Source organism: Ailuropoda melanoleuca, chromosome 14 (assembly GCF_002007445.2).
Source record: "Ailuropoda melanoleuca isolate Jingjing chromosome 14, ASM200744v2, whole genome shotgun sequence".
NCBI classification, from domain to species: Eukaryota; Metazoa; Chordata; class Mammalia; order Carnivora; family Ursidae; genus Ailuropoda; species Ailuropoda melanoleuca.
The window spans coordinates 70,007,044-70,029,655 of NC_048231.1; the positions used below are offsets into that span (position 1 = coordinate 70,007,044).

General features: G+C 35.0%; 1 protein-coding gene across 3 annotated transcripts in view; it reads right to left on the reverse strand.

The window, feature by feature from the left end:
• The window catches only part of RPRD1A (regulation of nuclear pre-mRNA domain containing 1A), a 72,241-nt gene that overhangs the window by 25,543 nt on the left and 24,086 nt on the right, over positions 1 to 22,612 (reverse strand). For 2 of the 3 annotated variants that reach the window (XM_011231615.3, XM_002924665.4), the window contains exons 2-6: positions 16,919 to 17,048; positions 13,453 to 13,559; positions 13,276 to 13,373; positions 10,231 to 10,357; positions 9,949 to 10,124 (exon numbers count right to left, since the gene is read on the reverse strand). In XM_011231615.3, the coding sequence (XP_011229917.1) occupies positions 9,949 to 10,124; positions 10,231 to 10,357; positions 13,276 to 13,373; positions 13,453 to 13,559; positions 16,919 to 17,048 (638 nt within the window). Of the gene's footprint in view, positions 1 to 3,774; positions 8,699 to 9,948; positions 10,125 to 10,230; positions 10,358 to 13,275; positions 13,374 to 13,452; positions 13,560 to 16,918; positions 17,049 to 22,612 lie in introns of those variants that run through there. The other variant, XM_034642258.1, reaches the window with a different exon arrangement.

Here is a 22,612-nt window from a genome sequence, read left to right on the forward strand (position 1 = left end):
CAGACATGCAATGACTTGCACTATTTTTGTCACTCTTCATGACTGCTTAACTGTCCTTTATTTTGACATAGTTGACTGATAGCTATTCAAATAAAATTTTTAATGACAAATAAAACGTGAAAAATGGTAATGACACAATAAAAAAATAAGAAAAATGATTCTTAACACACCAATAAAGGGTCTAAGAACTTACAAACAGAATTCATCTATAAGATGAAAGAGAGGGGGAAAACGAAGGGGCTCTTATTTCAAATTATGCATTTTCAATATCAATAGTAGATTCTGGTTTTTATTTTTCATTCTAGATTTTTGATACTTTCCATTTTCCCAAATGCATCAATCTGTGTGTGTGTATACACACACAAACATATATATGAGCAAATACTTTTGTGAAAATTTTAAAATATTAAGTACATATGTTTCTACCAATTTTCCAGAAAATGGAAAAGATTGCTCTCCAAACAGCGTGCTCCCTTTACATCAGAAACATTCAAGCAGAGGCTATCCTTCGGAAATGTTCTAGAATAACATCTAACACAATCCAGCACTGGTGGATTACATGATCTCCAAAACTCTTTCTAGTAACAAGTTATCATCAACCTTAGACTATATTTATCATCCCTTTATAACAACAAAACAGCCTAATTAAAATGGACAAAGGACATGGACATTTTTTTCAAGATCATAAAGAATCAATTAGGATGGTTACTATCAATAAAAACAGAAATAACAAGTGTTGAAGAAGTGAAGAAATTAGAATTCAGGGCAGTGTTGGTAGGAACATAACACGGTGCAGCTGTTATGGACGGTATGCTATGGTACAGCAGTTTCTCAGAACATTGAAAACAGGATTGCAGTATGATCCAGCAATCCCACTTCTGGGTCTAAATCCAAAAGACTTGAAAGCAAGGACTCAAAAGAGATATCTGCTAAGAATTCATGTTCACAGCAGCATTATTCACAACAGCCAAAAAGTGGAAGCAACCCAAGTGTCCATCAACAGATGCGCTGGAAAACACTGCGGTATATACATACCACGGAATATTTAGTCTTAAAAAGGAAATTCTGGCACTTGCTACAACACTAATAAAACCCAGAGTACACTATGCCGAGTGAAGTAAGCCAATAACAAAAAGACAAATAGTGTATGATTCCATTTATATTAGGCACCTAGGCAAATTCAGAGACAGAAAGAATGGCAGCTGTCAGGGTTGGGGACAGTGAGGAATGGGGAGTTGTTTAATGGGTATAGACTTTTGATTTGAAAGATGAAAGACTTCTGGAGATACGCTGCACAGCAATGAGAATGTATTTAACACTAGTAAAGTGTCCACTTAAAAATGCTTAAGATGGTCAATTTTATGTAATGCGCGTTTTACAATATTTTAAAATATAAAAGCAAGAACTATGCCATCACTTTAATGGCTCCCAGAATTTCCCCGACTAACTAGCTACTTTTAGAGCATTATGCAATTAAAATGACCTGGTAAAAGGATAAAAGCAGAAAAAGTTATTATGTAAAATAAGGGGTTCTGATATTTATTACCGTCTTCACACAGATTGTGTCACATGAATTTATATGAATAAAATCAACTAAGGCATCTCCACTTCCACCTCCTTTTGTCACCAGACAGGATATCATTTTGTTTTCTTAAATTGTAGCAGACTGAGCATGAAAATCACTTCGCTTCACGGCTTTATTTTCCCCCATACATCTAGGAATTTATGAAAAAAATTATCACAGATAGGCAAAGATTTAGCTAACGGTGATTCAAAACGATGTTTTTCAATAGCAAGAAACTGGAAAAAACTGCTAAACAGGCAGCTGGTTAAAGAAATACTTCATTTTAGATAGTATTTGTAATGAGAAAATGTTTACTGGAAATGTGTAAAAAAAGATAACATGGAAAATAGCATGCACTATTATCATTCCATCTTCCAAATCTTGTAAATGGTATTTAAAGGGTAATGAGATTACAGGTGGTATCTGTGTGTTCTTATGAATGGTTTCTGAACTATGAGGAACACTTACTACTTTTACAATCAGAAAAACTTTGGTGTCAACTATTCGATTTTTAAGAAAGAAAAAAGAAAGATTTTTAAAATAGTTCACTCATTATGTCAGTTATCTCAATAAACCTGGGAAAAAATAAAAACAACAGACTTCACTGCACAAAAAAACGAAAAAGTTTAAATTTGATCTACCTAAAACCAAAATCATCCTCCCCACCAAACTAGTTCCCTCTTTTAATATTCTTTTAGTCAATGTCAGAATCATTTGCCCCATGGTTTTCAAAATTTCATTTATCATGGATTCCTTCACCTCTCTCCCTCAGACCCGATTAGTAAATTCTTATGATTCAATTGTTTCCCATATCTGCCCGTTCCTTTATTTTCTCACTGCTATCAATTATGGCTCAGGCATTCATTATCCATAATATAAAATTTTCTAATTAAATCCTATCTGGTCTCCTTATTGCAAATTCTCCCCATTGTAATCTACTCAGTAACTTTAACCAGGCTTGCAAACACTGCCAATGCTACCATTCCTCTCCAACCTTTGGACTGTTAACAACCATCAGGTCAACCTGACCTTCACTGCTCTCCACAATTTGGTTCCAACCTCCTTTCAATCTCACCTCACTCCTAGTAATTCTCAACTGCTACAGAAACAATAGAAGTTATCAGTTACTAAGCACTTACTTTGCTTCAGGGTGAGTGCTAACTGCTTTGTAAGCATAAATTCACTAATCACAACACCCCTCTTGAAGGGTATTACTATTATCAGCTATATTCTTTGAATGGGTGAGCAAGCAGAAAGCAATTACAGTTTAAATTCCTTTATTTTTATGTAAAAAGAAAGAACACTGGCTTAAAGACTGATTTCATTTGTGGCTCCAGCTCTTCTACCAGGTAGCAAGCACTGTGACTCAAATTCAGGGCTTCTTCCCTGCTGAGTACCGATCATTTGTTATTCATGTTTTCTAACATTGTTAACATGTTATTCCACTGAAGGAAAAACAGAGCAAATTGGTAAAATAATTTTACAATTTTTAAATGGCCACTTACTCCTTTGTTTCAAATGCTCAGCTGCAGTTCTAGAAGCTGCAGTTCTTGAACACACTGCCCACCTTTTAAAGTACTGGACCATNACTTACTCCTTTGTTTCAAATGCTCAGCTGCAGTTCTAGAAGCTGCAGTTCTTGAACACACTGCCCACCTTTTAAAGTACTGGACTATATTAATACTAATGACTTAAAAATTAGTTCACCTACTATGCTTGATATAACTTTCTTCAAAAACCTCAAATCTCTTTAATCATTTTTATTAAAGGACCATTCTTTTTCTGATTTAATTACAAAATAAATCACCAATTTAAAATATATTTATATACTTCTTGCAAATTACATTTGTACTGGTATTCACTCATTCATCACTTGAATCATTTACTAATTCAACAAAATCACCAGGAGAAAATACTACTCCAAGCGCTTAGCATATGGCAATAAACATAAAAAACTAAACAAAGTTCTTCCTCTCGTGGAGCTCACATTCTAATGGCAGGTACAGATGATAACTAAGTACATATACAAGTTTTATTTATTTTTTTTAAGATTTTTTATTTATTTATTCGACAGAGATAGAGACAGCCAGCGAGAGAGGGAACACAAGCAGGGGGAGTGGGAGAGGAAGAAGCAGGCTCATAGCGGAGGAGCCTGATGTGGGGCTCGATCCCACAATGCCGGATCACGCCCTGAGCCGAAGGCAGACGCTCAACCACTGTGCCACCCAGGCGCCCCCATATACAAGTTTTAAATTTTCAAAGAGTGATACGTACTATGAAGGAAAAATAAATAAAAAGCCAAAAACAAACAAAAAACCACGGCAGTTTAATATTGTAGGTGGGAAGAGGGCAGGAGAGGGGGTAGGTGGAACCAAATGAAAGGGCAGTGAAGGATGCTGAACAGGTGACACAGGAACATAAATCTAAATGAAAAAAGGCCCAGCTAAGTAAAGATCTGATGGAGACAGCATTCCAGCTATTCTGTTAAGTGATTAGCAAAGCAAAACCCTGATGTAAGAAAATGCTTCACCTGCTTTAACAGTAGTAAAACGGATGCTGTTGAGATGGTTCAAGATGATGTTAAATGGACACTCGTGACTAGTGATATCATGGAGTTTTAAATAAGCTCTAAAAGTGTAATGGGAAGCATTGGAGAGTTTTAAACAAGGGTATGATGAGCCCTGATTTCTTAAAAGTAAACCACGCTGCAGTTGCAAAGGGCATTAAGAGAAAGAACAGGAAGATGAGTTGTTAACAATCTAGGCAATGAATGACAACCACTTAGACAAGGGTAGTCGGGCAGAAGTTACGAAACACATATACTATATAGTTCTATTTTACAAGACACAATGGTCTTCCATTTTTATAATAAACTGAACTCATATTTATCTCTACTCCCTCTCAAAAAGCCACTAAAATAGTAAAACAATGTACTAAGGTGGAAACCCAAAAGAATGGAGAAGAGGGAATGATCGTACACAGATGTCAAGACACTTTTAGAAGACGGAAAAAACTGGAACAAGGAATAATGACCAAAAGTGATATAATTCATCCTGAGGAACTTTGGAGAGGGTCAGGACTTTGAGGTACACCAAGCTCCTTGAAATGTAATAGTGAGTCTTAAGGCTGACAATAAGGATCAACTGAGAATCTCCACGTCAATCTGTTAAAACTCTTATCCCATAGAGCCAAAAGACAGGAGAAACCAAGCCAAAGATCTGCATCTGAAGATCCAACTCACAGACAAAAGGCTGGCCCTGTTCTGAAAACAGATGCCCTATGTTATCTACCCAGCAAATGTGATGCGCTTTTTTTTTTTTTTTTAGAAAAAATGAATGGCCCAGAAGACCTATAGATAATATTTGGGAATTATCGAGGACAATGATCTAGTACAATCTTACTGAAAATTAGATTGATAACATGTATCAAGTCCTTAACATGAATCAGCAATTTCATCTTAGGAATTTATCACAAAAGAAGGCATACATGAGTCAAGAGTGTATTAGAAGAGATGTTCACTGCAATAAGTTTATAACAATATCAAAGCAGCTGAAACACTTAGTCAAAGAACACAGAGCTGTTAAATTATGATACAGTCATTCATGAAAAAGGAAAACAGTGGCCTAAGTTGTACACATATTACACGAAAAGGACAGTATGCAAAATACATGAAGCCAAAACACAGGGCTAAGCCTTTTGCTCAGGGAATTATCATAGGAAAACTATGATAAAAATAGATTAACTGCATAACCAATAAAAAATATTAAGATTATGATTCTTGAAAAATAAATTAACCATAAAAATTTTACACTTAATGATATTTAGATCTCAAAAAATAAGAAACCATTAAGAAATTAGTAATGTCTGCTTTAAAAAAAAATCCGTATAGCTCCATCTTATCAAATTACTTCTAAATTTAAATCAATGATTTGAATGAAAAAAAGATTAAAATGTAATAGATTCCATAAGATGAAAGATTCAATAAGCAGTTCTCCATATCCTTACCACTAGACCCTTAATAAAATGTGAAATTTGATAAATAACCATCAAAAAGCTATATGCAGGTAACACCTTCAGCAAGATTTTTAAATCTGCACTTTGAGTGCTATCTATTTAAGACATTCTCATTTCTTATAGTGAGAGAACAGATATTAGGAATTTCTAATCATTAAATGTCTCAGGCAAAACAAAATTTAAGCATTAAAAAAGGAAAATTGAAGTTTCTGGAAAACAAAGTTTTATGAAAATAAATACTCTTGAAAATCCTGGAAAATACTGTCTAGCAGATAGAGGGGATGGACAGCAAAAGTAAACAATGTGTTCAGAAACAGGGAGAAGGCCAAGTAAAGTAAGAAGTAACTACTTAGGAAAATGTCATTTGAAATATTAAGTATGAAAGCAAATATGTATAAAATAAGTGGAAAGTAAAAATTCATATACACAACAATCATTTTTAGTTAAAATTGTAGACACGAACAATACCAAAAATAATACGAACAAAAATCTGCATAATTAAAGGAAGGTGAGACAAATGGGCCACTAGAATAAAAAAGGGACTACGTTCCCATGTATACACATATAGGAATTAAGTAGAACAGAAATGGCGTTCCACAACATAATAAAATATAAACTGAGTTATTAAGTCATTAATCATTATTTAATACATGACAAGGGACATTTACTATCACTTTCAGTTAGATCCCTATGTCACACCATAAATTAAAAAATCCTAATGGATAAAATTACTAGGGGAAAAAAACCCAGAAAACAGCACACTATTTTTAAAGTTATGAATTGAGAAGACCATCTTAACTATATCCAGAAAGCCCAGAATCTATAAAAGAAAAGACAAACATTAATACGTAAACTTAGAACCAAACAGAAAAGTAGTCAAAGGATATATGGAATTTGCAACAAAAATAGTGAATAAATATTTTTAAAAGACGACCAATCTGAGTGAACAAAAAAATAATTTTTAAACTATCAGATATGCAAAAGTTTTTTAGAAATCACTGATATTCAGTGTGGACAAGGTTGTACAGGAAAAGATGCACTCATACTGCATGGAGTTTAAGAAGGCAGAACATTTATACCTGAAATGAATACAACTCTGTGCATCAACTATACTAATAAATAAATAAATAAATAAATAAATAAATAAATACATAAATGCAGCAAAAAATAAAAAATTTAAAAAAATAAAAAGGCAGAACCTTTTGGTGAACTTGAGTATCCTGTTAACACATAAACATACATTCCCTTGGACCCAGATATTCTATTCTGCTTCTGAGAATCAATCCTGCACATATACTTGGATGCCTGCATCACCAGGATGCTCTCTGCAGCACGACTTATAATGCACAAAACTAATAAAAACAACTCAGTAGCTGAAATCTGACACCACGAGAAGAGGGACAGACTTAAATAAACTCAACGAATAACACCCATACAATGAATACTACACCCTCAATTTCAAAAATGAGTTAAATCTGAATATACTGATGTAAGACTGCAAAAGATAAACACAGTCCTCTCTAACAGTTTTCCCATACGACTTCTAGAACTTGGAACTATAACTTGACTTAAGAGCCATCAAATTGTTATTTCCAATTTTCTATGGAATTCTAGCAATTTAAAACACATCCAGGTACTATGACGTAAACAGGGATTTTATAAAAGCATATTTCCTTATATCAGTTGTATTGAGCATCAAAGACATTATCTTAAATGTGAAAGAACTGCTGATCTCCGTACTTTCCCCACCCCAACAGTATCAAAATCAAAATGCCACTTTAAGTCCCCTATCCATGAATGCCTTCCAAAATAATACACTAGGTGAACAAGAGTTTATTCAATAATTTCGACTCCTGAATGGTGAAATATAATTTCTATAGCAATCTGTGACATGCATTTTGTAAATATAAATTAGATTAATAGTCTATTTTAAGTTATCTGCTTAATAACTAAAGTTAGTCACAAGTTCCAAAAATGATTCATAATTTCCAAAATTTTAAAAAACACTTCATGTTTTCATTCATTACAAATGCTTTAAATAACCACCTCCTTAAAAAATATGAAACAGACAATCCCTGAATGAATACTTTAAATTTGTGTTTGATTTAAAGAAAAACAAAAAACAACAACTCATGAATATCTGGTCAATGACAGTTGATGTTCAAAGATGCAGATAACTGAAAACTATTTGATGGTATCGCAGCTTATATATATGGTAAGTATAAATCCTGACCTCTCAGTCTCAACTTCAAAGTGATGCCACCTACTTGATACAAAAATGTCTAAATATCTCAAATCATTTCCATAATCTCTGACAAAGAATTATCACCTAGTTATAAATGATAACTTACAAAGAGTTCTGTGGAATGACTTCCTAATTTATTGGAAATCTACATTTTTATTACTTGTAAAAACATGTTCAGCATAATTTAGGTGGTCTCTTTTAGTATGATAATACCTGGTCATGCTGAAAAACAAAAAAGTTCCTAGACACTTTAAGACAGTGATTACCTCTGAGGAGGGAGGAGGCAGAAAGAGTTGAAGAGATAGAGTTTTTAGCTTTTGCTGTGATTTTACATTTCTTTAAGCAAAACCTGGAAGCAAACGTGCCCTTTGGAGGCAGAGTTCCTCGGTTCTTAACAACTCACTACCTCTTCGTGACCTTGGACAAGTTATTTAACTTCCCTGTGCCTCGGTTTTCTTTACCTATAAAATGGGGATCATTCTTCCTGCTATATAGGATTAAATGAGTTGACAGATGTAAAGTGCTTACAATAGTACCTGACAAATGGTAAATGTTACTGCTATTATCATCAGCCTCATCACCTATAACCACCAATTTTGCAATCTAGCTGAAAGGAACCGGGAAAAGAGGGAACTGGAGGGTGGCATCTGATCTATTTCTACACTTCCTTACATTTCGAACATAAATTCTATTTTTGTAACCAGTGATAAATAACCAACTTAAGTGAAAAAGTATCATACAGTAGAATAACAGTTTCAGTCTTCAATTTTCAAAAACATGAGACAATAGAGGCTTTGGAGTTTGATATTTATTTTTAGCAGGAAGAATATGCTAATGATGATGACATCGTTAGAAGATACGCCCATGTCCAATACCTGCAACAGAAGCTCAATAGAAGTTAAAGAAACCATACCAAAAGACTAAGGACAAAAATTTCACATTACTTACCCTTAATTCTGCTAACAATAAAACAAGTAACAATATGTTTAAGATTGAAGTTGCATTACAAGATCAAAAACTAGCCAATTTAAACATCACATGTATCTTCTTAAAATTTTTTACCTTTTCCTTTCTATGTACAATTGGGAAACCTTTCTAAAGGTAGAGCATGGTGCCAATCACTATGCTCCAAATTGAAAAGGGGGAATGCTAAATTAAAAGCTGAGAATTTGAGGTGGAAGAGCTCTTGATCAAAGAGCTGGTCTCACAGGTAGAATGACGATCCTCTTTGGCAGAGACTGCTAAAACAAGAACTAGACACTTAGTAGAGGCAGTATCATAACGTACCTACAAATTTACATTGAACCGTTTAAATAAAGGGATCCAGACAAGTTAGAAATTCTCCCACATATACACATAGAATAAGAAATTGCTAGAGCAATAAACAATTTAAACAAGAACTAGTCAAAAAAGATTCTGGTCCATCCACCCCTGACAACATCTACTCTGCTCAAAAGAAAGAGGAAAATGTTTCTCTTTTTCAGCCCTGTACCTCCAGACTCATCAACCGTATCGATCACTACTTAACTTAAAGGAGAGAGGACTTTCTTTTACCAAAGGGTGTGTATGAGCCAGGAGTGAGGTGGGAAGATGTTAAACATCAGAATCAGGGATGAACAAAAGAGTAACTTGAAGACTAACTTCTTGAACAGAATTGATGAACTTTTCATGGACAGGGAGAGGGGGACTAGCATACCCACAATTAATTATATGCCAAAAAACTCTTTATTTTTTGATTGTATACCTAGAAGTACATACATGTACTCAGAACAGGAATTCAATAAATCCAACCATAATTTACTGTAGTTGACACCAGACTTTACACTGCTATTTTCCCATTAGTTACGTTCTTGAAAGTAAGAGTTTAAACTCTTCAGATGAATTACTATTATTGGAATTCCACATGAATACTTTTATAAAGCAACCAATTTTCATAATACCAAATTTCTAAGTTTACTTAGGCTGCTGATTTGTTTCAAGTAGAAAGATACCCATTTCTGCAAGGAGTAGCTTACCTGGGCCATTGTCAAAAAAATGCAAAATGTGAGGGAACAAGAGTATTTTGAAATGCCTACCAAGAAATAAATTAAACAAATAAGCACTAAAGAAGGAAAAGGTTACGCACTTCCAATTTATGCTCTTTCTCTGCAAGGGCTTCCTTTTGACAACGAAGAAAATCTGCTAACATTCGAGTGAGTTGCTTCCTATCATCTATTTCAGCCGCCAATCTGCCATTGTAATCTGCCAGCAACATACAAGCATCCTCTACCATTTTAGAAAGCCTTTCTCCAGATTCTTTATCTAAGAAAAGCACAGAACAACAACATTATTATACAACAAAAACAATGCCATATGCCATTCCCTCACCCTGACTTCCAAAGAAGCTCCAGATCACATTTTTTCTTACCTGTTATCTTATCTAGTAGGGATACTTCTTGGACTTCAACAGGCAAAGATGCTATCCTCTGATGAACTGCTGCATCACCTGAAGCTGCATTCTCTAGATCTTGTAATGCTCTAACAAGATCTAGAGTCTAAAAAGTTATACAACTTTAGAACCATAATAAATGAAGCTTAAACAAATACAAAAGACTTAAAATTTATTTCATAATCCTTTCTCCTTATGGGCTATATATTTGTCCAAAGTTTTAAATATAAACTACTTTTGAAGGCAGTCCATTTCTTTTAAGAAATATTAAGAAAAAGAAACTACACTACGTCAAGTATTAGAAATATATAAACTGAAAACTAAAATAAGACATGGCCCTCAGCCTTGAGGAAGTCATACTCCAGTGGTAGAGACAGATAGTGTAAAAATAATTATCAGACTCAGAAAGTGACAAGCTTCACTTACGTGCCAAATACATATAGTGGCAAAAGGGAAAGCAGGCTATAACTTCAACCTAGACAATACAAGTTTTACATCCAGCATATTCATTATATTATCATTATACATGAGCAGAATTTTTTAATACTAAATTGGATATTCGGGGTAGGGGGATACAAATCATGTTCTACTACAACAAAGAAGAGTCTCACCAATTCTACTTCTACATGATGTAATTAAAGCACAAGAGCAACACAGTTTTGGAATATGCTTAAATATGGTTATCTTCAAGTATTCTACAGTTTGTTAATAACATCATTAAAATATCACAAAATTCCATAAATCTTATGACTAATACTTATACAAACACTTAGCCAATATAAAAATTATTTTATCATTGGAATATTTTACTTGCACTGTTTTCATATCAGATATAATTAGGAGGGAACGGCAAGCCTCTGCTGGTAACCTCACAATTCATAATGTCTATAAATTTATTCCAGAGGAAAATGAATACATTTTCTTTTTACTGGTCTCCATTTCCATCCCACCTCCTTCTTTTTTTCTTTTTTTAATCCCTAAGACTAGTTCCTGGAACAGTAGGAAATTATAAATACACTTGAAAAATATAGGATATAACCAATTCTGTGTATACATTAAGATGACACTGACAGATCATTACTGATTTTTCCTTAAGCTATTCCCTTACCAAAAAATGCTGTCAGTGGGGTCTAGCACAAAGTCTAGCATCAAACATGGTAAGAATGAATGGACTCTAATAAGAAATATATTATCCCGCATATGTTTTTCATTCATTACTATGTGTTTAATATTCTAATATTAAAAAAATAATTTTGATGTAAGGTATATCCCCCTACAAATGAAAGTGAGCTTAAAAGCAATGATGATTATCAAGAAGCTTGTTTCTCATGGTGCTACAATTAACTTTTATATTGTCATTTTTTTAATCAGTCTTAGAAAGTTCTATAAAGTAATCTGGCTTTATGGTCTTGATATGCATGCTTTAACTACAAACCCCTCTCATCTCGCCTTCACATTCCCACATGAATTAATTCTAAGTTGCCAGTACTGGGTCAAGGATCAGATAAAAAAACAAAGTTGTCTGAAAACAACACTAGCCTACAACTTTCTAATAGAAGAAAATGAAATGAGTTCAACTGGATCCTACAAAGAGAAATTTTAGCCATTCTTATAAAGAATGACATAAATAAAATGGAAGCTACAAAGCTGAACCACTGAGAATTAAGTAGTACAACTAATCTGAAAATACTCATTATAAAATGAAAAGCAACAGCGTTTTATTCAAGTACTAGATTAGAGTCAGACAGATACTCCTAAAAAGTACAACCGAGGTTACTCTTTTCATCAGGGAGAACACAAGAGGATCAGGCCCTGTATCTAGAACTTGGGTAAAATACTGTTCATGGAATCATAATAGGCTCTCAGCAGAAAGTGCTTTGTCTTAATTATTACCAAACAGAAAGAAATATAAACCTTAGCGTTTGGTTGTTTGAAATGTTATTATTTTTTACTCAAGCTTTTGTCCCTGGTGATCACGTGGGCTTCAGCACCTCCTGTCAAGGAGTGAACGGGTAGTTTGGTTCAGGTCCTAGCTGAGCACCTAGCTGAGATTCTTTCTGCCTCCCCAGTATAAACACTGATATAACACACCCATAGATTTAGGCAGTGATTGGTTTTGTCTTTCTTTCAAACTCCTTTCATTGGGGAAAGAGTTTCACCCAGCCTCTGGTTTCATGCAATGAATTCAGGTCCAGTCCTCCAACTCCCATGGAGCACTTTGAGTTCTTATTACCCTAGTATTTCTGGAAAGTCGTGTCCGCTTCCGGACCAAAGCTTAGCAAGAACCAGGCTCTGGCTCACATACTGAGTTGTGCTTCTGTACCATTTCTAGCCCACAAAGATATTTACCTTGTTTTATGAGTATGGCTATGTCTTCATTTTCTCCTTTTAAATTTTATCTGTCCCTCCTATATGTTTGAAACATAGAAGGAGGAAGCTTTAACACTCAATGCCCACATAATTAAAAGTTAAAAATGTTTTTCTGGAATCATCTGATGGCTAAAGAATGCTATACTGTACCAACCTGGGAGGACATGGGGTATTAAGATAATGACTCTAATCCAACTTATTTTACCATGGAGCTCTATAGTTACATAGAACTATATGAATACATGCTTGTTACTATAATACTCACTTTTACATGTTTAAAAAAAAATACTCTAAAGGGTGGCATTTTCAGTGTACTTAAATCATGTAACAAAATAGTCTTATCATATAATGTTTTATTTATTTAAAAGGAAACTATTTAAATGGAGGATATCTCACCAGACCTAATCATATTTAGCAATCAGATATCCTCTTTCTATGCAAAATATAGTTGTCTAATATACAATATACAACATACTACATTAAACATAAGCAATCTGTTAATCAGAAAATAAGAGATATTCATATAGCTTCTTTCTTGTTCTCAAGAATTATAATGAAAATCAATTTATAGAAGTAAAACACCAAAATTAATAAAGCTTGGTGGCCACATGAAGTAACAGTAACATAGCTCCCTTAACAGAGAAAAACTTCTACCTGTGGTGGTTCACTTGGAGATCCCAGAGAGGAACAGTTTTCATTTTCATCCACCTTTATCTGTTCATAAGTTCGCTTCCTAGGCTTCTTATCACCATCTGAATTGGAAGAACACTGAAGTTTTAATGAAAGCAAACATTTTAATGAAGAGATCATGATAAAAGATTACACACTTACACAGAGCTTGCTTAAGTTGTTCTAATACATCATTCTCATAAACAGACCTTTCTTCCCAAATAGATAATACCCTTCCAAGGTGCTTCTTACAACTTTCATCAGTTTCACTAAAGAAAAAATACAAATAATAACAATTAATAGAGCTACTGAAAAGGTAATGGTGATTTTCAATACAATCAGACATTCATTCCCTGAAAAAAGCTGTTCAAATGTTTATTGAGCATCACTATGTGACCAGAGGTTCGGAGCGGATCAAGACAGACCTACTCCCTGCTTCCTTTAAAAGCCTATAGACCTATATTTTTTTAGGATTTTATTTTTTTAAGTAACCTCTATACCCAAACTGGGGTTCAGATTTACAACCCCGAGATCAAGAGTCACACACTCTACCAAATGAGCCAGCCAGGTGCCCCTAGACACATTATTAAACAAAAAATTACAAAAAAATGTAAGAGTGCTCACACTGGCTACTAGGGGTTTACAAACAAGGTGCCCCTAACTGAATGGGGGCTGAATATGAAGCTAAGAAGATTTCAAACAGGTGATTTTTAAATTTATTTAACAAATACTTATTGACCAAGGCACTATCTTTGACACTCTTTTGAGATACAAATGGAGCTTTATAGCAGCTGTTACTTATAAGGGCCACAAAAAAGAACAAGGTATTAAAGACAAGCATAATGCAGAGGCCTGGCTGACTTCAAGACAGATTTTAAAAAGTATCTGAGGAAGTAATATTTGAGATCCAACGACTGGAACATCAGGGAAGTGGCAAACAGACTACTCCCAACCACCTCCTTCTGCCCTTATCACTACCAGTATAGACTGCTATACCTCTTGCCTGGATTTCTTAAGTCTCATTGGTCTCTTAGGCTCTTACTCCTCACTCTATGCTCTATGTAACGTCAGTCAAATCACAGGGCTCTTCAATCACCTAAGAGCTATCAATCATACCAAGAATAAAACCAAAATCCTTATCCTGGACCACAAGGTGGACATGTTCTATTTCCTGGCTACTTCTCAGTCCACATTCCCCAAATACCTTTCCCATACAAATCTCCTTGCTGATCCTCAAACATGTCCAGCACATAGATGTCTCACTGTTTCTGCCAAGGATTCCCCTCTACCTACAATCCTCTCTTAGATGCTCAAGTGGCTCATTCATCTTTTCCTTCAGTCTCTGTTCAAATGCCACCTCCCCAAAATAGTCATTCTTTATCTCATGATATAAAGCTCTCATACTCTCTACTTCTTTCCTTATTTCTTTTCTTTTTTTTTTTTAAAGATTTTATTTATTTATTCGACAGAGATAGAGACAGCCAGTGAGAGAGGGAACACAAGCAGGGGGAGTGGGAGAGGAAGAAGCAGGCTCACAGCAGAGGAGCCTGATGTGGGGCTCGATCCCATAACGCCGGGATCACGCCCTGAGCCGAAGGCAGACGCTTAACCGCTGTGCCACCCAGGCGCCCCTCCTTATTTCTTCACAATACTTACCTACTAGCATAATATATGTTCACCTGTACATCTAGTTATTACCTTTGTCATCCACTGAAATGCAAGCTCCATGAGGACAGAACTTTATCTTTTTTGCTATAGTATCCTTAGGGCCCAACACATAGTAGGCAGTCAATAAATACTTTATTGAATTTCTCAGAAGAGGCAACATATTTAAAAGCCTTAAGGTAGAAAGAACTAAAAGAGTGAGTTCAGTTAGCTTAAACTTGGACTATAAAGAGTGTGTGTGGAAGAAATGTGAGACAGGAGTCTGAAAATGTGGATAGGGCCATGAAACAAGTCTTGCTCAGGACTTTAGACTTAATTTCTGGGACAAATGAGAACAACTCAAAGGCAAGGGACTGTTATGATCAGCTCTGCAACTGTGACTAGTTTCCTACTAGAGGCTCCTGCAATTATAGAAATGACATTATGGGGGCGCGTGGATGGCTCAGTCGGTTAAGTGTCTACCTTCGGCTCAGGCCATGATCTTGGGGTCCTGGGATTGAGCTGCGCCTTGGGCTCCCTGCTCAGTGGGAAGTCTGCTTCTCCCTCTCCTTCTGCCCCTCCCCCCCGCTTGTGCTCTCGTGTGTGCTCTCTCTCTAAAAAATAAATAAAATCTTAAAAAAAAAAGAAATGATATTATGGAAACTAGAATGGAAAGAAATTTAAAGAACTGTGCGAACTATATATACTACCTGGGATAAAGGGAGTTAAGGAGAAAGGAGAATGTGATATACTATAAATCACAGTAACAGAGAAAGTTAAAGATGACACTTAATTTCTCATATGGGCATCTGGATAGATAGAGTTGGATCCGCAGAGAGTGAAACCTGGAGGAGCAGCAAGTCTGACAAGGAGCAAGGACACAATATATGATTTCAATATGAGACACAGTACGTTTGAGATGTCTGAAGGCATACAACTAGAAATTCATGAGGCAACAGGACACAGGTCTAAAACAAAGAAAACACATCTGGACTGGAGGGTAAGATTGTGAGTTACTAGGGTGTGGATAATAACTAAATACATGCAGTGTATAAAATCATCCAGAGGTCAAGTGAAGAATATGACCAAAGAAAGAGGGCCTAGAACTGAACTCTTAAAAAATGCCAACATCTGAAAAGATGGTAAAAGACAATATCTAAAAGGAAAGATAAATAATATTCATTAAGAAAGTAACATACAGCAGTATTTCACACACTGTAAATTTTTGAAAAATGCATCCATTATGACTAAAGTTGCAGGGAATGTCTGGAGTTTATTTTCATCCTTAAATCATTGAACACAGATCTTCATTTACCCCTGGATTCTATAATTTAGACTGATTTAGTAGTCTACCCAATAATGTTTACCCAGTAACCTACCAAATATTTGCATATGTTTGGAAATAAGCATTTAAAAAGGACATAAGCCAAAGCACTGATTTTTACCCTCAGAATTTTTCTGTAGCAAAATTTTTCAACAAGCTTATAATTATTCTACATAAATATTCTATTTTAATATGTTCCAAAGCATTTTAAATGTTCCAAAGCATTTTAAAATGTTATGATATATATCCAAACACTAGAACACCTTAAAATTATAAGCAATATGAAAGGAAAAGATATGACGCTTATCCAGAAATATCAGCTGGAAAAGTGACAGCTTTATAACCACACAAATTTTCAATTCAAAACCTTCATTCATTCTTAATGAAGTTCATTCCAAAATGGCAGTTGCTTTTGGTCTCTTACAGGAAAGCTGTTAATTCAAGTACTCCAAATACCCACCATTGCAACCGTTCAAAAATTTCCCTTCACACAAAGTATTTAACATATTTACAAATGTCATTTATAGTAAGTCTTTTCAAATGAAAATTTCAATGAAATACATTCCGTTTTTTGTTTGAATGGCTTACAGCAAATTTTAACAAAAGGACATATTATGTGCATTTAAAACAGATTACCTAGTACCCAAACAATTACCATACCTTGAAACATGTTTAAAAGCCTCCACTATAACTGGTGCAAAATCTTTTGTAAACTCCGGCCCCTTCCTTTTGCTGTTCTGAATGACATCATTGGCTAAGTAGAGAAAAGTAAGCTTCCTGTTTGGTTTGGCTGAAAAATAAAAAAAATCAGTAAAAATCTACTTGAGATATCCTCATTTAACTTGGACAAATTTTCTCAATACCTGAATCAAGGAGTTTGAGAACTACAACAAACCTACTAACCTTTATGTATCAGGTTCAACTCTAGCTTCTCATCCTACTACCAAACATCAAGTCACTATTCTTTAACTCACTAGGTTTCTATAGTTCCTGGAAGTGCATCATGTAACGGGAAAAAAAAGGACTCAGGAGGAGGAACTAGTCAATAATTAATTTGTTTCCTTGAACTTTTACTAAGCTGCCCAAACTACTTACCTTCAATTCCTACTCTTATCACTATTCCCAAATTAGTACTTTTATACATCAAAATCCTTAGGTCTACAAAAATGCATCTCTGTGACTCTATCTGTACTAAATTTTGTTAAAACTATTAAACACTACATGAAATACAACTTATTTAAAATAAGATGGTGACTGGTCACGTTAATTATGATACCCTAAAGCTTGAATTTATAACTGTTTTAATACCCACACTAATTTTAAAGTTATCATTAAGGTATTGTAAAACAAGAGTACGAAATGTAAAATACATTGAAAGAGACCTCACTTCAATTAATTATGTACTTTTTGTTTATGAAATAAATATTTCCCAAGCTAACAGAGTTAATGTTGAGGAGACCAAATGGGCAGTTTAGATTTTCACCCACATTAGATTACGTGGGCTTAAATAACTGAATTCATCTAGACAAAAAGATGTCTCTTCTCACAATATTCCATGAGTGTAATCATCCTTCTAAAAGAACGGAAAAGATTTCAACAATTGTGAGCCAGGATACATTTTTACTAGTTACAATGTTAAGTGGTATAGTATTAAGTACAACTCAAATAAGAGTCATACATATAGGTAAAATTTAGTTAGTTGAACATAATCTTTTATATTGACTATTTTCATAATATAATTTTACTAGAATTAAATATGAATTATTCAAAGTAGTATAGTTATATTCAGAAACACTCTACTCTGTGGCATCCACATTCAATGGTGTAGGAAACTTATGATAAGGACTGATAATCCAGTGCACCATTTAAGACAAAAACAGGCAGGCTACATCTGGCCCTCTAGATTTGAGTTTTCAGTTTAATCATTCAACACATTAAAAGCCACTTCTGAGTTCACGTCTTTCTTGAGGGTGAAACTAGTGACACACACAACCTTCCCACAAAAAACTAAAATACTGAGTTAGACACGACCAGACTTTACAAATCTGTGCCATCCATTGCACAGTCTCATTTGCCTATCTAAAGATGTGGACCACCACTATGCTTTTGAAAGTCTTGGAGCAGAATAAAGATATGGAAGAGATGGCAATAACAAAGACCAACTTCTGATTCTTCTGGCTCTTGTCTGGTTAGATAAACCATTCAATATAACTGGTTAAGATAGCAGGACCCTTTCCCATGAAGAAGATCATAATGGCAGCTTACCCAATATTCAAGCCTGTCTCTTTTTTACCTATCCCTGCCCAAAGAAAATCCCACCCAAAGAAAAGGTTAATATTAATTAATTAATTCAAGTATTCGCCTTCTCAGCGTCAAAATCAGTTTCAAAACTCAAATTTTTATTATTATCTAATTGGGTGACCATCTGCAGTACTTTAAATGGGTACCTGAACCAACAGGCTCCTTTTCCTAAATGGCGGTAACATTGATCAAACTTTGGGGCGCCTGGGTGGCACAGCGGTTGGGCGTCTGCCTTCGGCTCAGGGCGTGATCCCGGCGTTACGGGATCGAGCCCCACATCAGGCTCCTCCGCTATGAGCCTGCTTCTTCCTCTCCCACTCCCCCTGCTTGTGTTCCCTCTCTCGCTGGCTGTCTCTATCTCTGTCGAATAAATAAATAAAATCTTTAAAAAAAAAAAAAAAACATTGATCAAACTTTTACTATGTGTTCCACACTATTCTAAGCACTTTACATATATTACCTAATTTAATCCAAATAATGTTAAGGTACCATCATTACCTGCAATTGGCAGTTTAACAAATAGGTATCAAAAGAGTTATCTGCCCATAGTGAAATATCCAGGAAGGGATCAGCCAGGATTTGAATCCGAAGTCCAACTCCTAAGCATTCCCTCTTAATAACTGGACTATGCCTCTTATGACTATGTTATAAATGAAAAAGGATGCTACCTTTTGGAAAGATCACATAGTGACTCAACCAAAATATTTTATAATGTTAGCAGCATTATTCACAATAGCAAAAGGCAGAAGCAACACAAGTATCCACTGACAGACAAATGAATAAATAAAATGTGGTAAGCCATACAAATGGAATATTACTCAGCCTTAAAAAGAAAGGACATCATGATACATGCTAGAATGAACCTAGAGGATATTATGCTAAGTGAAACAAACCAGTCACAAAAAGACAAATACTATATGGTTCTGCTTATATGAAGTACCTAGGATAGTTAAATTCATAGAGACAGAAAGCAAATGGTGATTGCCAGGGGCTGGGGGGAGAAAGGCAAAGAGCTATTGTTTAATGGGTTTGGATTCCAGTTTTATAAGATGAAAAGAATTCTGGAAATAGATGGTGATGATGGTTGCATAATAGTGTGAATGTACTCAATACCAATAAACTGAACACTTAGAAATGGTTAAAATGGTAAATTCTGTTCTGTACCACACAAACTTAAAATGTGTATTTTGCAATATTTTTAAATCCATGGGCTACCATCTCTTAAAAATACAACTCAGAATGGTTTCGACAATGTACATTAAAGCAAAATTTTACAAGATTTCAAAATATATTTCCCAGCATATTCCAAAAAACAAACCCAGCATATTTCAAAAACAAACCAAAACCACAGCATGGTTTTGGTATGAGGTCCAAATATCAAGACATTATTTTCATTTTTTTCCCCTTGTGGAACCCAAGCTAAACTATGAAAAAATCCTAGAAACTGCTATAATGTATACCCTTTTCCAAATTTTCAGTAAAAAAACTTACTTCCATTTAAAACTTTGTGTACCTTCATGTAGAACAAAAATAAACTGATGGAAGTAATCACAACAAGCAATTCCATAAGAAAATCACAAAAATGATTTCCAAATGAATTTTGATAATTTGAAAATAACAGAGCCATAAATTGTTAAATAAGCATACAAAATTAACAGAAAGAGCAAAGATACCATTTCATAATTCCTTAAAGAAAAAACTCTGTTGATAATAAAATATAACGCTTAAAACTGGGGCTGACCTAATAACTTCCTTTATTTCTATTGTCACAGGGCTCCTTGTAAAAACAGCTATTTTCTAAATCTTCCATTCAATTTAAATAGCACTTATTTAATGTTTGCTAAGTGCCAGCGACCATGCTGGGCACTGACCAAAAATAACCTTTCCTGTTCAATCAAGAGTTTTCAAGCTCTATATAGACTGGCACATGATAGGTCACATCACTAAAAAGGTGAGTTCTCTTTATTCCTTCCACCAACACTGGAAGAAATCATAAATATAATATTATATCCCAGTGTAACTGTATGTGTGTATACTGCTACTTTTGTGCCAATAAAGTATAAGCAAATAAAGACCAGTCAATAGTTACATTGTAAGGAATCATTTTCTTATATCGCTCACCTCTCTGAACTAAAATTTTTAAGCTACTGCGGGTAATAAGTATAGCCCTTTTCCTTGGAACTTGTAATGTGAACAGGTAAGTCAAAACAAATAGATGATCGGGGCGCCTGGGTGGCACAGCGGTTAAGCGTCTGCCTTCGGCTCAGGGCGTGATCCTGGCGTTATGGGATCGAGCCCCACATCAGGCTCCTCCGCTATGAGCCTGCTTCTTCCTCCCACTCCCCCTGCTTGTGTTCCCTCTTTCACTGGCTGTCTCTATCTCTGTTGAATAAATAAATAAAACCTTTAAAAAAAAAATAGATGATAATAAAATCTGGCTGGCTAATGTATAAGGACATAGTATTACCTAAAATGTTGAGCATACCCCCAAAAGGGCAATACAAATTCAGTTCATCACATAAATAAGAAAGTTACATAATAATTCACAATTCAAATGAAAAAAATATTGACTACACAGCTTCAAAAAGAAGAGCCTGGGCTCCTAGATAAACAATATGAAACAAACTTTGCCAGTCAAAGGACTATACTATATATATGCCACCTAGTTTCACCAACTCATGATCAGTTCAGAATCTAGTTTTACTTGTTCATAATCAGAAAGTGAGAGCATTGGGGCACCTTGGTAGCTCAGTCGGTTGAGCATATGACTTGGGTTCTGGCTCAGGTAATGATCTTGGGGTCATGGGATTGAGCCCCATGCTGGGCTCCCATGCTTGGCGCAGAGTCTGCTTGGGATTCTTTCCCCTCCTCCCACTCTCTCCCCTTCTGCTCCTTCCCCCAATTGGGTGTGTTCTTGCCCACTCACTCTCTCCTAAATAAATTAAATAAATAAATAAATAAATAAATAAATAAATAAATAAATAAGATCTTTTTTTTAAAGTGAGAGCATCATTACTTATTTTCTTACAACTGTACAAACCACATGCCTATTCATTTTGATATAATGCAGAATATCATAATCTAAGTTAATCACCCATGTTTTTATGGTGACTGAAATTTAAAACCACACTAGATGACAATGCCAATAAATACAACAGCTAAAATTTTACTATGTTATCTATCAACACAAGAACCCTCTTTACAGAGGAAGTCTTCTATGTGGGAGAAGCAGCAAAAAAACTGAATTAACAAATATATACACACACAGACACACACATACCAATGAACACTACTGTAGGTCCTATAGGAGGAAATCAAAAGAAAAGCCATGATCTTGAAAGAAAAATCTATTAAGGACTTACTAACAACTGCTGGACAGCCTCATTTATTTCTCTGGTAAACTAATTATCACTATAGACTACAAGACATGTTCATATAGATGAACAGTTGGTTATATGGCAGAAACTGCTTTAACTTTCTTTGCCACAGAAAGTGCATAATCCACAGGTCATTTATGAATAGATTCTATCTGTCCCAGACAGGACCAAGAGTTCAGACACAGCTGACTGCTCCGTAATAGCCAAGGTGGGTGAAAAATGAGGTGGATAAAGCCAGTGTATTCCTGTACCACTGCCACAATGCCTCAGATTTTTGGCAACCCATCCCTTACTTTAAAATCCTTCAAAGATTTTCTACTGTTCTCTAGATAACACTGTAGATCCTTAATAGAAACCAAAGGCCCAAAAATGTCTGTCTCTGCCCTCTAAACTACTCTCTCTTCATGCCCAATACAACTACTCCTCTATCTCCCCAACTCCTACCCATCCTTTAGACCTCAGTTAAACAGGTTCCTCTGGTTTTCCTTCACCACTCAGTACACAGGTTAGGCAACACTGATATGGTCTCACAGCACCCCATACTTTCTTATGGAACACTTATTCCAACTATAATTACTTTTATTTAATCTAATGCTTCCCAACTAAACTAAGCTCCATCAAAAGCAACAACTGTCACTTTCATCTACCCATCTATGGAATCAAGCTCAGTAGCTGA